This window comes from Copadichromis virginalis, linkage group LG6, assembly GCF_057382275.1.
Source record: "Copadichromis virginalis isolate Kocher_CV1m ecotype Utaka linkage group LG6, C_Virginalis_male_GT1.1, whole genome shotgun sequence".
Lineage (NCBI taxonomy): Eukaryota > Metazoa > Chordata > Actinopteri > Cichliformes > Cichlidae > Copadichromis > Copadichromis virginalis.
In genome coordinates this window covers 14,536,051-14,551,051 of record NC_140623.1, presented here as the reverse complement: position 1 = coordinate 14,551,051, position 15,001 = coordinate 14,536,051, and the positions used below count along the sequence as shown (strand labels likewise).

The following is a 15,001-nucleotide window of genomic DNA, read 5'->3' as shown; positions in this document are numbered from 1 at the left end:
ACCGTGGAAGGAGTGGGGAAGGAGGACCCAGGCGCGGTGCTCTATGTACAAACAGTGTTTATTTACAGAGTGAAAACAACGTAACAATAAATCCCCGTGTTCTCCCAGACTCCCGTGTCGTGTCTCCCGTGAATAGTCCGTGTGCTCTCTGCTCCCGTGTCAGCACCCCCCGGTGCTCGCTGCTCTCCGTGCCCTCCACGCTCTTCCTGCGGGAAACAATAGCGCAGCTGTCAGGACACTCAGAAATGGCAGGCATACACTTTCTGACTAAACTTAGACAGGGTGACTAACGTGGAGTCTCATGCAATGATCCCGCGTCGGTGGGAGCTCCAAGACTCTCTTAAGTAGCTCCCCCGACGAGGCCTGATCAGCAGCAGGTGTGTGGCTTCGGGTGTGGCCAGTCCCCTTGCAGGGCCACACCCTCCAGGCCTGACGCCGCCTATAAACAAGTGCTCAGCCACCCACACACACACATATACACAAGCACAGGGAAGGGGGAGCAACACCAAAATACACAACAATAATAATAATAATAATAATAATAATAATAATATAATACATAACTGCTCAGGGATCCTGGGTTGCTCAGACCCAGGACCCTGACAATAATCTAAATATCTAATCAACCAATCAAATGGCAACAAAACATGACATGTAGAAAGGTCAAGATCACCTGCTGAAGTTCAAACGGAGCATCAGAATGGTGAAGAATGTGATTTAAGTGACTTTGAATGTGCCATGGTTGGGGCAGATGGATTTGTTTGAATAATCAGACACTTTGCGTCAAACAGCAGAATGCCACACTTGAGCCACTCCTGTCAGCTAAAAACAGGAAACTGAAGCTACAACATGCATGATGCTGCTGTGGCACTCAGGTGGTATGATCAGAATTTGGCATAAACAGTGTGAAAGCATGGATACATCCTGCCTTGTGTCATTGGTTCAGGCTGCTGGTCATGGTGTAATGGTGCCCCTCAAACATCACAGCCTACCTGAGGATTGTTGCCAACCTTTATGACCACAATGTACCCATCTATCTAATGTTGTTTTGAGCAGTATAATGAGCCATGTAAACTTGTATCACTGTTCTCAAATGGCCTCCACAGTCACCAGATCTCAATAGAACAGATCACCACCGATGTGCAGCTGACAAATATGCCACAACTGTGTGGTGCTGTCATGTCAATATGGAGCAAAATCTCTGAGGAATGGTTCCAGCAGATCGTTGAATCTATGAAGAGTCAAGGCAGATATGAAGGCAAAAAGGCTCCATGCCAGCACTAGCTGTAGCTAATAAAGTGGCGGAGCGGAGTGGTGGAGAAAAACCACTGAGTCCCAAATAATTGCTTTAGTAATTGTGTGCAAAGCCCAATATTCCTGCAGGTCCAATCACAGTCTGTTCATTCTACTGCTAAGCATGTATGTTTATCCATATCTGTTTTATTTTAAAGGTGCTTCATGAAAATGAACCTCTGTCTTCTATTCCCTGATTTATCTGGGGCTGCTTTTGGAGTGGATGAGATGAGCAGAGGGGCTTGTGATTGGTCATTACCAACTCGTGCCCCTGCTGTTTCTGTATTCTCCTGTTAATAATTGATGCAGCCTCTTTTCCACATTTGGATCAGATTGCACCATCACCTTTGAAAATGAAAACATTTGCCGCTCACACCCAGCTGTGTGATTAGTGAGCCCTAAGAGTCGACAAACAATGACAGTGATGATGTTTAGCAGGTAGAAACTTTACCACGCCACGTCGAGATTTGCTAATTAGTGTTACACTCAGAGGCTGATGGGACTTGAATTGAAAATATTTGAAGAAACGTATTGAACCCGAACACACCCCCACAGCCTGATTGTTATAAATTGCTGTCTCCAAGCCTATTAAGCTCCCTTGATCAATATCATATTATCAGAATTGTCTTTTCTGACTCTGAAAAGCATAAAAGACATTAAACTGCTTTCACTGGCTTTATGTGAAATGAGCTCACCTTGTATACAATGACTATTCCTGTAACTTTGCTTTCTGTTCGCACCAGGTTCAGGATGCAGCAGGTGAACATCGTCGGATCCAGTCCCATGAGCGCCCCCTCTAGGCTGATTAAGACCTTACAGGCTGCCCCAGACACACACCCCTCTGACCTGAGCCTTCTGTCTGCTACACAGACCAGCCTGCGATTCAGCTGGAAGGTACTAACACACATACCAGACACACAGTAAACTGTGAAACCTTCCACCCTGATTCTGCCCCTTTACACTCCTTCAGAGAGGGTTAATTGGGACTGCCTTTGTTTCTTTGCGCTGCATCTCGGTGTCTTTGCTCCCACTTTAGTTCTCGTGTGCATATTTATGTGCACGTGCACTCTGCAGCAGCAGGACTGAACAGGTTGAGTGGTTGACAGGCTGTAATCAGTGTCTCTCCTGGTTATCAGTGCTAACACTAATCTGTCACATTTCCCATTCACCATGTGGACTGCTAGCTGTACAAACTGCAATGTAATTTTCTCCTCACTGTCTTTTCTGTTTTTGCTCTTGTTCCTGCTCTTCATCCCTCTCTCTTTTCCCTCCATCTCTCCTTCACTCCCCCTTCCCCCCTTCTATTATAACATAAATGGAGAGCAGAGTATTTTCCATTTAAGAGTTGGAATGAGAAAAAGAGCCTGTCAAATCAGACACAGACACTGAGGTGCTATGGGCTACCTGTGCAGCATGCTAATGGGATTTTACCTGCATGTTAGCGCCCAGCCTCAGCTATGCTAGGTTTTCTGCTGTAATGGAACCGTCACAATGGTTTTAGCTAAGGCTATTATTCTAAGCTGCATATTAAGGGTAATAAAGCTAATGTGACATTCTGTATTATGGCTCCTAAATGCTAAGCTGAGCTAAATCACCAGGTTATTTAAAATGACTGGGTGTCTCACTTCCTTATCTGTTGCACAGCACAGAGCAAACGCTGTGTACAGTGTTTGTTAAAATCTGCTGCAGACTTATATACTGTGAGCAACCTGAACTTTCTGCTGACATGATCTTAGGACAGTGAGTAATGGTTGTGGAAGTAATGCATGATCAAGGGTGGGTCTGGGGCAGAATGAGATGACAGAAAAAGTGTGGACAGGAGACGAAGAGAGGGTCGCAGGAAATGAAAATGGAAGTTAATGGAAGTGAGTAAAAGAAGATGACAGAGGGTGACTAAGATGGAGAAAAGAAGTAGATGGAGAGAAAAGGATCAGGAGATGGGATGTCAAAGGGAAGAAAATGGTAAAAGGTTTTTTGATGTACTTTGACACAATAACAAAAATAACCATATTCTCGAGTGCTACAAAAATGCCTTTTTTTCACTTGTTCATCATATTGTGGAGAGCCGTTTTCTCAGTCAGCTTGTTACCGTAAGTGACGGGCTCCTACATTTCACAACATGCTCACATTTTCGGTTGTTGGCGATTTCACATTTCAAATAGCTTTCTTCAGTTTCTGACTTGTGATTGCTATGTTGGGGCTTATTTGAAATTTGAGTTTGTCAGATTTTATCAGCACAGCACTTAAAAACACACTTTTACCTAGCAATAAATATTTAACTTTGGAAAGAAATACCTCAAGGGAATTCTGAATGGTTAGAATGGTAGATTTGCTTCTGTGCTTGGGATCATTGTCCTGTTGGACGGAGCTGTTGGTGTCACATTTGACTCTAAAATACTTTGGTATACAGAGGAGTTCGTAGTAACTTAGTAACGACAAGGTGCCGTGTGACGTGTTTGTGCTGATGTGTTGTGTTCTCCAAACATGGCGCTCTGCATTATGGCCATACATCTTCACTTTAAAGTTGTCTGTCTAAAGGACATTGTTCCAGAAGTTTTGTGGTTTGTTCACATGCTTTCAATCCTAACCTGTGCTGCTATGTTCATTTTAATTGCCCCTTGGGGGATAAATAAAGTCTTCTGATTCTGATTCTGATTCTGAGTCTTTCTCCTGGAACCCTTCCAACCAAGAGATACCTGTACAGTCTTTTTCTATTTGTACTGTCATGAGATGTAGCCATTGTTTTTTTATTTAGTAGTATGTTATGAACACCTGAATACTCCAGCCCAGCAAACTGCCAAACCACCTCTCTTTATAGAGGTGCTCACACTTGCTGATGATCAAATACAATACTTATTGTCTGAATTCCTATTAAAGCAGTAAGGACGTATGTTTTTTTTCTAGCACTGCAGAGTCCTTTGAAAACTTTCTCACATTTCCTTTTTTGTTGTATCAGCATGTTAACCATTATTTTTTTAGTCTCTATCCCGTCAGTTAATTGCTGCCGAAATTAATTAACTGCCCTCAAGTAGATTGATGCTCACTTCACAAATTGTTGCACAAATTATTGTGATGCTTCTACAGTTCAGGGCTGTGGCATGCTCACCTGCATTTTTTGAGTCAATATGGGAACAAAAAGCAAAATCAGATGAAAAAAATAAATAAAAGATTTGCTTGGGAGAATGTTGTGAAAACAGCTTCCTCCATGTGATGTGAGTCTTATACTGATTTCTTGCATTCGTGTGTACTTCCATGCACAAGTATGGAGGAATGCAACATGACCTTGGCAACATGACAGGAACAATAAATACAAGTATTTCTCTCTAATCTGCGCCTCTCTTCCTCTCACTGTTTGTTTCCTTCCAGCCTCTTTCAGAATCTGAGTACAACAGCAGTCCAGAGACTGTGGGCTACCGTCTGCGGGTGTCCAAGACAGACGGTCAGGGGGAGAACAGGAATGAGGATGTGAAGGGTACTGGGGGCACCAGTGAGGCCACATTAGAAGGTCTAAATCCCTTTACCCAGTACCAGGTTCAGATACAAGCCCTCAACTCTATAGGACCAGGACCGTGGAGTCAAACTGTCGCAGCACAGACCACAGAATCTGGTATGAACATAGACCTCATTGATCCATCTTTCATCTTTGCAAGCAGAGATCTCTGTAAGATATTGTATTTGCTGGGTATAAGAAGGCAGATGGATGAGGAATAAAGTGCTCCCATTACCTCCCCATGTCTCCTCTCATCCTGCCACCTCTCTGTGCCCTCTACACTCTCCCTCTGTTTCAGCGAGATTAAGATTGATGGAGAGAGGGAGGAGGAGATGATTGAGATAAAATCGAAGATTGGTTCAGAGAGTGAAGTAGCACTGAGCGGTGTGTGTGTGTGTGTGTTTCTCTGTGTGCTCGCTAGTTCCATCTGGATCTCCAGTGAATGTGACTGCCGAGGCAGTGAGTTCCAGCAAGATCCTGCTCATGTGGTCTGCTCTCCCTCAGTCACAGAAGAATGGAGTCATTCTGGGATATAAGGTGAATAAAACCTGCAAGTCGTATCCTGGCATCCCTCCTTGACCTCTTTAGTCCATTATCACTTCCTGCAGCCATCACACACACACACACACACACACACACACACACACACACACACATATATATATATATATATATATATATATATATATATATATATATATATATATATATATATATATATCTTACAATCTGATATAAGCTAAACATGATGCAACATCCTGTAATTGCTCCAGTTTGTTCTTCCTACTTTAATGCTTTTAAAAGCACCCCGCTGCACTAAGTGTGTTTGGGGGCCATTTGCGTGTAATCACACGCACGCATGTGAGAGAGGCTTTAGTGATTAATACGCTTTCATAAAACAGCAGTTTGTGTGATGTTGTAGTAGAAACAATAGCTGGATTATTCATTCACAAAAACGAACAATAATCCACAAAGGCTGCTGGTTTTGCAATTACTTTATTTTTAATTTAGTACATAAAATGCAGTGTAGGCAAGAAAATGGGATGTTTGTGTGCATATTCGTGGATTGACTGTGCTTTACAGACTCTGCATGAGTATTCAAGTCCAGCCTTTCCACCCACTAAAGATACATAGCCCGCAGTCTATCCACATCTGCCAAATTAAAGCTTTACCCTTTCTTATATTTCCCAAAAAAAAAAGCAGACATGTCTGTCTCATTGTGAGCCCCATCGAAGACATACTTGACATAAGCTGCAGGTTTCAGAGAAAGAGCTGGAAGAACAGTGTTGATAGTGAAGTGCAGGGTGCACTCGTTTTCTCATCACTTTTGGCACTGGCAGTCACACCTGTGTGGGTGCACCTGTTTTTCGGGGTAGGGTTTTTTTGGACTCCAAAGCTCACCCTGGAGGGATGTATTTACTCCACTTGCTTTGGCTTTTAAATAAAAAGGAAAACACACAGCAATTGTCTGCATTTTTAAGTTGCCTCTCAAACATTCATCAAAAGAAAAAATAAAATAAAGAAAAATATTTGTGCTAATATAGAAGCAGCTGTGAGTTCACCTCTTAATCTCCACCCAAACACAAGACAGCAGAACAAAGATTTAAAAGGGGGAGAATTTATCCTCAAACCCATGGACATGGTTGTGTTATAAATACATAAATCTGCAAAGGAAAATAGGCTGTGACTGTCTGATATAAACCGGTGCCATCTATTAAAAAAAGGAAAAACGCTGTGTGGAATCCAGGTCATCCACCATGCCCAAAGCACATCACACTCCACATCTGTGTGTTTTCTTGTGCCCTCCTAAGGATCACACTGAGCTGCATGCCTAACATGTTAATAGATGGGAAGTGACTGCCAGCAGCAGCTTTTTAACACCTTCCATGTGCTAGTAGATGCTGAATAGTTGCTGCTGCTTCCTGCTGTGCACTCCTTAAGACTATTTCTGTTTTTAGACACTTGGGTTTAAGGTGACATTTTCCTTCAAATGGTTTTAAGTGTGCGGTATTGATGTTCACGCTCATGAATATTAAAAAAAAGAAAAGGCGAAAAACGAAGAACAAAAACAAGAGCGAGCAGCTCCTGACATATTTTTTTTTAAAATCCGAAACTGTAAAAATACAGCGTGCACCGTTTTGTTTTCTTAGTGGCTGGCACTAATGTCATTTTAATTTTAGGATCGTTTTTTGTTGTTTGAGGTGATGAAGCCTGTTTTTCTGTGCCGTTGTCCTCCGTGGCTGTCAAAAACACATCGCTGAGTCACATCGTCGCTCAGGCTCACGCGCTCCATCGTTGACTTGGCTATGATTAGCACTGGCACTGTATTGTGAGTCAGTTCCACGCACACCACTCTAGTGTTAGAAATACTTGCAAGCACACTAAACCAGCAGCTGAAAAACAAATACACTTTGTATGCCTGTGTGAAAAACAAATATTTTTTTTAGAACCGAGAATAACTTTATGTGTTTTTGACCCAGTTATGTGCTGCAAAGCAGATAATGGATGGAACACTAATATTGTGTCACCTTAATAACTTAGAAAATACAGATTTGGGGTCCTTAAAATAATCTCCAGGATGTTTGCTCAGTGCAAACCAGGTAGTGTAAAAACCTTTTGATCACAAACTATAAAAAGTCAAATATATCAGATGTCCAAATTCACCTAAGTAAAGAATCACCTGCAATAGACTGAGACGTGAACACTGATTAAGCATAATGGTGCTTTGTCCTGCATATTTAAACACTGGAAACAAAGCTTTGCCTTGCTGTGACCCTACACAGAGATGCACATCGGTTGTTGTTTTGTTTGTTTTTTTAATTTGCTTTTTTTATGTTCTGCTGTTTTGTAGCCTTAACTGATTATATTTTGGAATTTATTACTTAATTTCTTTAAACTGTGTTGCATTCTGTGCTGTATATAAAAAAAAATAGGATATTATTGTTATTGTTATTCAGATAATTATTGCAGTAGCCTGATGTACATCTAAGATAGGAGTGTTTAGGCTACAGACACTGAACAAAATTGAAACAGACTGCTAGACGTGTTTGTTCATTTCTGTGTATGTTTTTTTTTCTTTTTTATGAGATATATTTGTTTTGTGCAGGTTTTATACAGCAAGAAAGACTCAGAAGGTCCCCCCAGTGTTCAGGTGGCAGAAGGAGAGGGGAGTGTGTCGCTGCTCCTCGGGGCCCTCCAAAAATACACAGTGTATGTGCTGCAGGTGCTGGCATACACACGTATGGGTGACGGCCCACCCAGCAACCGCATACTGCTAAGAACCAAAGAAGATGGTAGGACCCAGTTTTCTCTTACCCTGTCTAATCACCAGCTTTTTAATATATGTTTTCATATCTTCTATCTTGTAAGTACTAATTCAAGAGCGATGTGTCCAAGTGGGATTTATCACTTACAGACAATCACAAGTAATCACACGCATATAACTGACACACAGCACAAGCAAGTGCAAATAAGACCCAGATCCATAATGCATCAGGAACAAAAAGGTTCAGTTTAAAGCGAATGTCACTGCAACTTCAAAGGAAGTCCCCATGACCAAGAGCACTGTTTTCTCAGTCCTTTAAAATTGACTTCCTGCATTGTAACCAGTTCTGTCTGCCATATACACAGATAAGAGGAAAAATCTGCCATTATGAAGTCTGTGGTCATACAAATTCATCCATCCATAAACCTTCAAAGAGAGTAGTATACTTTTTCTAGATGCTGATCAGATGCCCGTCCAGTAAAAGTAGCAGAAGTCAAGGGTTTCCACACCTGGAGGGAGAGAGATTTGTACTTGTTAGATGGACCTATCAGTGTGAATTTTATATGATAAGATATGATCTGTAATATTGCCTAAATACATATGTGTTCTGAACACTTCAGTTTCAGCCCTTTTAATAGTTATGACGTTAGGAAGATTAGACGGCAACTCTTTGCAATTTGAAAATACCATAAAGTTGGATTTTTCTGTGTTTAACACAGCTTAAGAGGAGTTGAACAAGACTGAGCAACATCAAAGGCAGACTGCAGCACTGTCCGTAAGAGCACACAAAATGTATTTTTTTTTTAACGTTTGACTTTGTACAGCACCATAGTGGAGTAGGAAACAAAAAATCAACATGGAATTTGAAGTTCAGACTTTCACTTTCAACTCAAGGGATTTAACAAAAGTATTGTAACAGTTTAGGAACTGTTTACTGCTGTTTTGTGGAGTGGAGTTAATTCTAATTGTTGAATTTACTTTTGGTAGAAGCTCACTGGAGCTCTCAGTATGAAATCCAAATCAGATGTTGATTGAGTAGAAAAGCGAGGGAAGCCATCATTAGGCTGAAAAAACAAAATAAATCTACCAAATTTAGAATCTGGTAAAATCTTAAAAAGAGATGCTCTGGCCAACTCAGGGACACCAAAGTCTTGAAAGAAAGTGTTGCATGCAGAATTTCAAAAATAGTGTCATTGTCCAAATACTTATTGACCTAGCTGTATGAAGAAGAGCAGTAGTCCTAATACGCATCCCTGTGGCACACCAACTGCATAAAAAAAAGAAGAAGGTGCACCTGCCTCTGTAGCTGTAGTATGTGGATATTTTGGGCTGTTTGAATCTGGCAAAAATCATAATTAAAGCTGTTTTCTTCAATATTTGGTGAATATTCAACATGATTTGTCGCTGACTTTAGAAAAACAAAACAAAGATTTATTAAACTTTGAAAGTTGTTTGTTTATTAAATAAATAAATAAGTTGGTAGGGGGCACAGATTTATGTGTTTGGGGTTATGGCAAGTCTGTGAATTTGCCTTAAACCCCGAGCTATGAATTTACAAGGTCATAAAGTCATCTGTTGCCATCATGTGAGGTGTGTGGGAAGAGAAAGTGGCAAACACAAACGCAGGCCTTCAAGGGATCTACATGGACAGAAAGGAGAAGTGAGCATTATAAAAGAGTTGCTGTGATCGTGAGACAAAGGAGATCATTCTGATTCTTCTGCAGATTCATCTACAGATACTTTTGTTATAACTTTTACCTCCTACATACAGATTGATTGATTACAAAAGGCCCTCTTTGTGTCATCTTTGCTGCAGCTGAACTAAACAGCGAGTAAGGCATTTTAGAGAAGCATGAAAGAACATAATCAATGATTTCATTAATCACCCAGCCGTGGGTATTTTTCCACGCCTCTGCATCAACCTGGTAACCACGGCAGACTTTTCAGGGTGGCAGTAACCTGGCCTGTTCTTTTCTGAATCATGAAGTACACTTGGGCACTCACACATACGCACAGAAACTCACATCTGCTCACACACACACACACACACACACAGACTGAAACCCTCATAGACACACTCGCTCTCCTCTATCAAACGGTGTCACGTTTGAAAAGTTTTTCTCATTTCAGGATGAAACAAGAATGAGGAAGTCAATTCCCGGCGATGTATAATGAACCTACACATACACCTACTGTACCCACAAGCACAAGCACACACACACACACACACACACACACACACACACACACACACAGACATACGTTGACATGTATTTGCTGGTGTGGAACATGTGCTTTTATCAGGAACAACGACAGCCCGAGTGAGGCTGAAAGAAATTACATTTTCTGTTTTGTGTCTTTTACAAGTACCTCTTAAAGATGTGTAACAAACTCACTCAATGTATATATTTGTGTGTGTGCGTGTGTCTGTGTGTGTTTTGGCGTGTATATGTGGAGAGCATATGCACGTACATCTGTGTGCTATAATGCTAACATATTACAGTATAAGAGCCAGATGCTGAGATACTTTTTCTCATTACCGAACTGAAGCACTTCTTTTGAGCCTCTTTTTCTTGCCGCTGCTGCTTTTCTCTTAAATTGTGTATTAATATCTTTTAATTCTGCTGCCAACTCCTTTCTCTATTTTTCTCTCCAGTCCCAGGACCCCCTGTCAGGATGGTGTTTCCAGAAGTTCGATTGTCATCCGTTAGGGTGGTTTGGCAGCCACCTGCATCCCCCAACGGCATCATATTAGGTATATAAAAACAAACGCCCACATATACAAGTGAGCAGATATTTGAAAGCAAAATTTAAATCATAATCCATTTTTCATGCTTGTAGCAAATGATTTTGCAGTTTCAGCCACACACGCACACACACACACACACACACACACACACACACACACACACACACACACATCTACTGTGACAAGTACAAACTGTAAAATGGAAAAGATTCCCGCTGTCTCTGTATATGTGTCTGTACCTGAAAAAAGACAGCTGTAGGTGCTTAAGGCACCTTTCCTAATAAATATGACCATCTATATATATTTATAAATAAATGTGCAGATTCATGCACTATCACCGTGCGGTGTGAATCGGAAAAATACTCCAGGAGAGGAGGAGAGGTGAAAGAAATGTGTGAGCTGCTGAGCTGGAAAGAGAGAGAACAGAAGGGGAGAGACAGCAGACAGTAGATGTATAGAGGTGATAGGAGGGACAGGGGTGTGTGTGTGTGTGTGTGTGTGTGTGTGTGTGTGTGTGTGTGTGTGTGTGTGTGTGTGTGTGTGTGTGTGTACGCAGTAACTGGGTGAGGAGTGGTATTTGTCCTCTCAGTGGGAGAGCGAGTTGAACAGGACAGTTTGAGTGATGTGTGACTGTATTGTTAGCGGGAGGACATTTAGTGCGACACCACTCTGTAGCAGAAGGATGAGTGGGAGGGCAAATCTCACTCTCTCGATCACACAGGCACACACACAAACATACAGCCCTACTGTGTCCTTGCTGAGCATGTGTTGTGTGTGTTTATGCAGATACAAAGGTCTGTAGAGTACTGGTTTCTTTAGTCCTCATGACTCCCTCATTTCTCCTTGGGTTCTCCACCCATGGGGGACTGACACAGAAGGTGGACAGAGGAGAAACAAGACTACAGAAGGTGCACAATCTAATTTGGCACAGTGCAGTGAGGCATTTTTGTTCTTTCACCCTTCTATGAATATAATACAGCCACACATACACACTGAAGTAATAAAATAGAGGACACATTTTACTCAAATGTGTGCAAATTGTACTGCAAATACTTACATGCTGAGTACTAAAATGCATACTAAAAAGTATTCTCCCATTGGTTTGCATTTCAGTGTGTCTCTTTGTAAAGTTTACAAAGGCACGCATTTAAAGATTTCCTCTAAAATGCTCATCATTGCATGCATTGCATCACTACCTGCTGCCCAAATTCAGTCTGAATTTTAAAAATCTCTTATATTAGCTGTGCTGGCTTGTAGATTAGTTAGTGTGAAATGATCCTTTAAACACATAACTCCAAAAGCAAAAGCTTTACCAGCTCTTTATTAGTGTGGCAATTTAATCAGCGATGTATGGATGATTATTTTCTTTGCACGAGAAAGAAAACATTATGAGAATATCACAAATTAGAACAGTAGCAATAAAAATGCAGAAGTTAATTAGTTAAGCAAATCAAGGCATCAATATTCCCTCTAACTTTAATTAATGCATCCATAATTTTGCCATTTAGCACTTCTTTAAGGGTCATGAAACATAATGTAAAGAAGTATAAATGCAGCTCTAAACAACAGATTAACTGAGACGGTCTGCAAAACCCTCATTTTAACTTATTAGGTACTCTCTCTGTTCAGCTTTCAGTCATAGATCCAAGCTAAATAAAATTTTTAAAAAACTAGGAAGCTGAAAAAATTATTTTTTCATTTAAGACCCTCAACGGGTCCTAAAGGAAAACAATCTGTATATCTCTACTATGCTTAAAATACTATGGTGTACGAAAGTTTATGAGATGAGAAGTGAGACGCTGACCGTGTTTAAACATGTCTTGATCTTTTGGTCAGTCAGTGAACAACACTGAACCAAAGCGTGAACGTCTACCGTGATGCATTGTGATCCAGTCCCTTAACCCCTGGCTGAGGTGGAACCGGACATCATAGACCACATATCTTACGATAATGTAAACAACTATGTGTTGTGATGTTTCCCCAACAAGGACCATAGAGCATCATAGTCCTTTATAGTCTTTTTATCAAGTGATTTTCTCTTGTAGATGCTAACAATTGTATTTCCTTCTTTTGGTAGCCTTTGCAAAATGAAGCAGATGTGTAATTGGTCAGAGATGGATAAAAAAACTGTTCAGAAGGGCGTTTGATGCTCTGACAGAAATAACATAGGGAACAATAATATCTGAACACTAGTCATCTGGACACTTCCAGCATAGACTTGATAGACACCTTTATCTCTGGTGTCGACTGTTGATCACCCTTTCTAAAATGAGTGTGAAGTCACAAAATAAAAAAAGCCAGTGGAATATACATGACACTGATTCTGGAGTGACGCGAATTCAGAAACAATCTGCACGCAATCACTTCACTCTATTACAGACAAAAGGTCAATCATTCACTTCATACTGATCATTTATTTAATATGCATGTATCCCCTTTAGCATTTCTAAATCAAATTAACCTCTCTCAGCTCTTACTGGTGTCCTTCTGGTGACACGTTCTCCATTTGTGGCTCTGCTCTTCAAAACAGTCTGCTTGTGTTATACCATCGGTGTCTGTCTCTCCAGTCTTTTCAAAACCCTAAAGGCAAAGAAAAAAAAATTGGTATACATTAGATGCACAGTCTGCTAGTCTGCTCATGCAAACCATAATGAAATATAGTGCATCGTACATTTTATATCTTATGGAAAAAAGGACTAAGGGCTTTCTCTAACGTGATGCAATCACTTAATGTAACAGAGATTTAGCCTCCAGTATGTGACAGCAGCAATGGCTTAATGATGGTACAGAACATAATGCTGTGCTATGACCCAATTGTTTCGATGCAGGAGGATTTGTGATCTAGCTGTTATCCAGTAATCTCCCACGTGCAGCATTCACATTAACATTTAATCAGACTATCTGATGAGATTATCACCCGCACAACCAGATTAGGTGCCTCTGAGCAGATTATTATCCTGACAGTCTTACTGTGAACTAATCACATCCACACACTTGTGTGTTTCTAGTGTGTATTTGCTGTACAATACAATCTTCATAATAAGAGCCTTTGTGAGTGGCCAGTGGCCTGTGGAAAGCTTGGACAGGGATCAGTGGTTTGAGCGTGCGTGCATGTGTTGAAGGATGTTAGTGTTATTACATGGCCTACTGCACATAAGACAGAGAAACAGACTGGAGCCGTGTACACCATGGGTCACAGCCAAGGGTACACACAGAGAGGTTATATGTTTATACACTGTGAGAGTAGGGGAACGTGAGCATGTGTGAGTGTGTACTGGAGTTCTGCTCTGAAATCCTGACTTTGTCTTTGGAAAATAGTAAGTATGAAGGAAAGAAGCTGCACATATCAAATCCCAACAGAGTTCAAATGTAGTTTCATGACCTGAAGAAAAACATATTTGTTTGTATGTTTTATTGTGGAAATGAAGCTGCGTGATATGGCTTTGTGCAGCTATGTTTGCAGGGGGGGGGGTTTCGCCTCATATTGTGCTCTTTTTGATTCCTGTGGGCTCTGTGAACACAATCACACGGAAGAATTTCACACAGATTTCAAATAGCTTCCTCCTCCTTCTGTCTTTCCTTCTTCCCCTCACTAGGCTACCAGATCTCCTACCGCCTCGACAGCAGGGACCCTCTGCGCTGGACTACAGTGGAGGTGGGGTCCAATGCTCGGCAGTTCACCGTCACAGGACTTTCCTCTGAGCAGAGCTACGTTTTCCGACTCATTGCTCGCACTGCCGTGGGCTGGGGTGCAGGACAGGAAGCTGTGGTTGTTACCACTGAACGCAGAGGTAAAGGACACTCACGCATATTCAGGATCTGACTGCTCTAATTTTAACCACTCCTGTTTAAAATATAGCAGGAGTCCAACCTGCTGGCTCACATATATCACTTGCAGACGCACAAAAACTGTCCGTCTCCACTGTGGACTTAATGACCTGTGTCTGACACTGCTCCCAGAAATGTAGTTCATGACTTTAAAGCAGACTTCCGACAGGCCTCTTTTAGTCCAAATACTCCGAGATGTCAGAGCAGCTACAGGTGCCATCAGTATCAGTAATGATAGCTGATCTGTCTCCATGACACCTTACAAAACTGCTTCTGCTCGGTAAGAATGGAAGACCTGAGTTTGTGTGGAAAAAAACACGGAGAAACTTAACAACCCATCGAAAATCTGGTCTCTTCTGACCCTCGGTGATTTAAC

At 41.3% G+C, this 15,001-nt stretch overlaps 1 protein-coding gene and 1 long non-coding RNA gene across 3 annotated transcripts in view; one reads left to right on the top strand and one right to left on the bottom strand.

Annotated features, from left to right (window-relative positions):
• Nucleotides 1-15,001, top strand: part of LOC146707476 (protein sidekick-1-like) — a 295,921-nt gene that overhangs the window by 249,849 nt on the left and 31,071 nt on the right. For both annotated transcript variants that reach the window (XM_085458835.1, XM_085458834.1), the window contains 6 exons: nucleotides 2,037-2,187; nucleotides 4,660-4,900; nucleotides 5,205-5,320; nucleotides 7,890-8,076; nucleotides 10,705-10,803; nucleotides 14,394-14,588. In XM_085458835.1, coding sequence (XP_085314961.1) covers nucleotides 2,037-2,187; nucleotides 4,660-4,900; nucleotides 5,205-5,320; nucleotides 7,890-8,076; nucleotides 10,705-10,803; nucleotides 14,394-14,588 — 989 coding nt within the window. The remainder of the gene's footprint in view (nucleotides 1-2,036; nucleotides 2,188-4,659; nucleotides 4,901-5,204; nucleotides 5,321-7,889; nucleotides 8,077-10,704; nucleotides 10,804-14,393; nucleotides 14,589-15,001) is intronic.
• LOC146707477 (uncharacterized) lies at nucleotides 41-518 on the bottom strand. Its single transcript, XR_014921070.1, has 2 exons — nucleotides 292-518; nucleotides 41-206 (listed from the first exon to the last, which is right to left on the bottom strand). It is a non-coding gene; the product is annotated as an uncharacterized LOC146707477 (long non-coding RNA).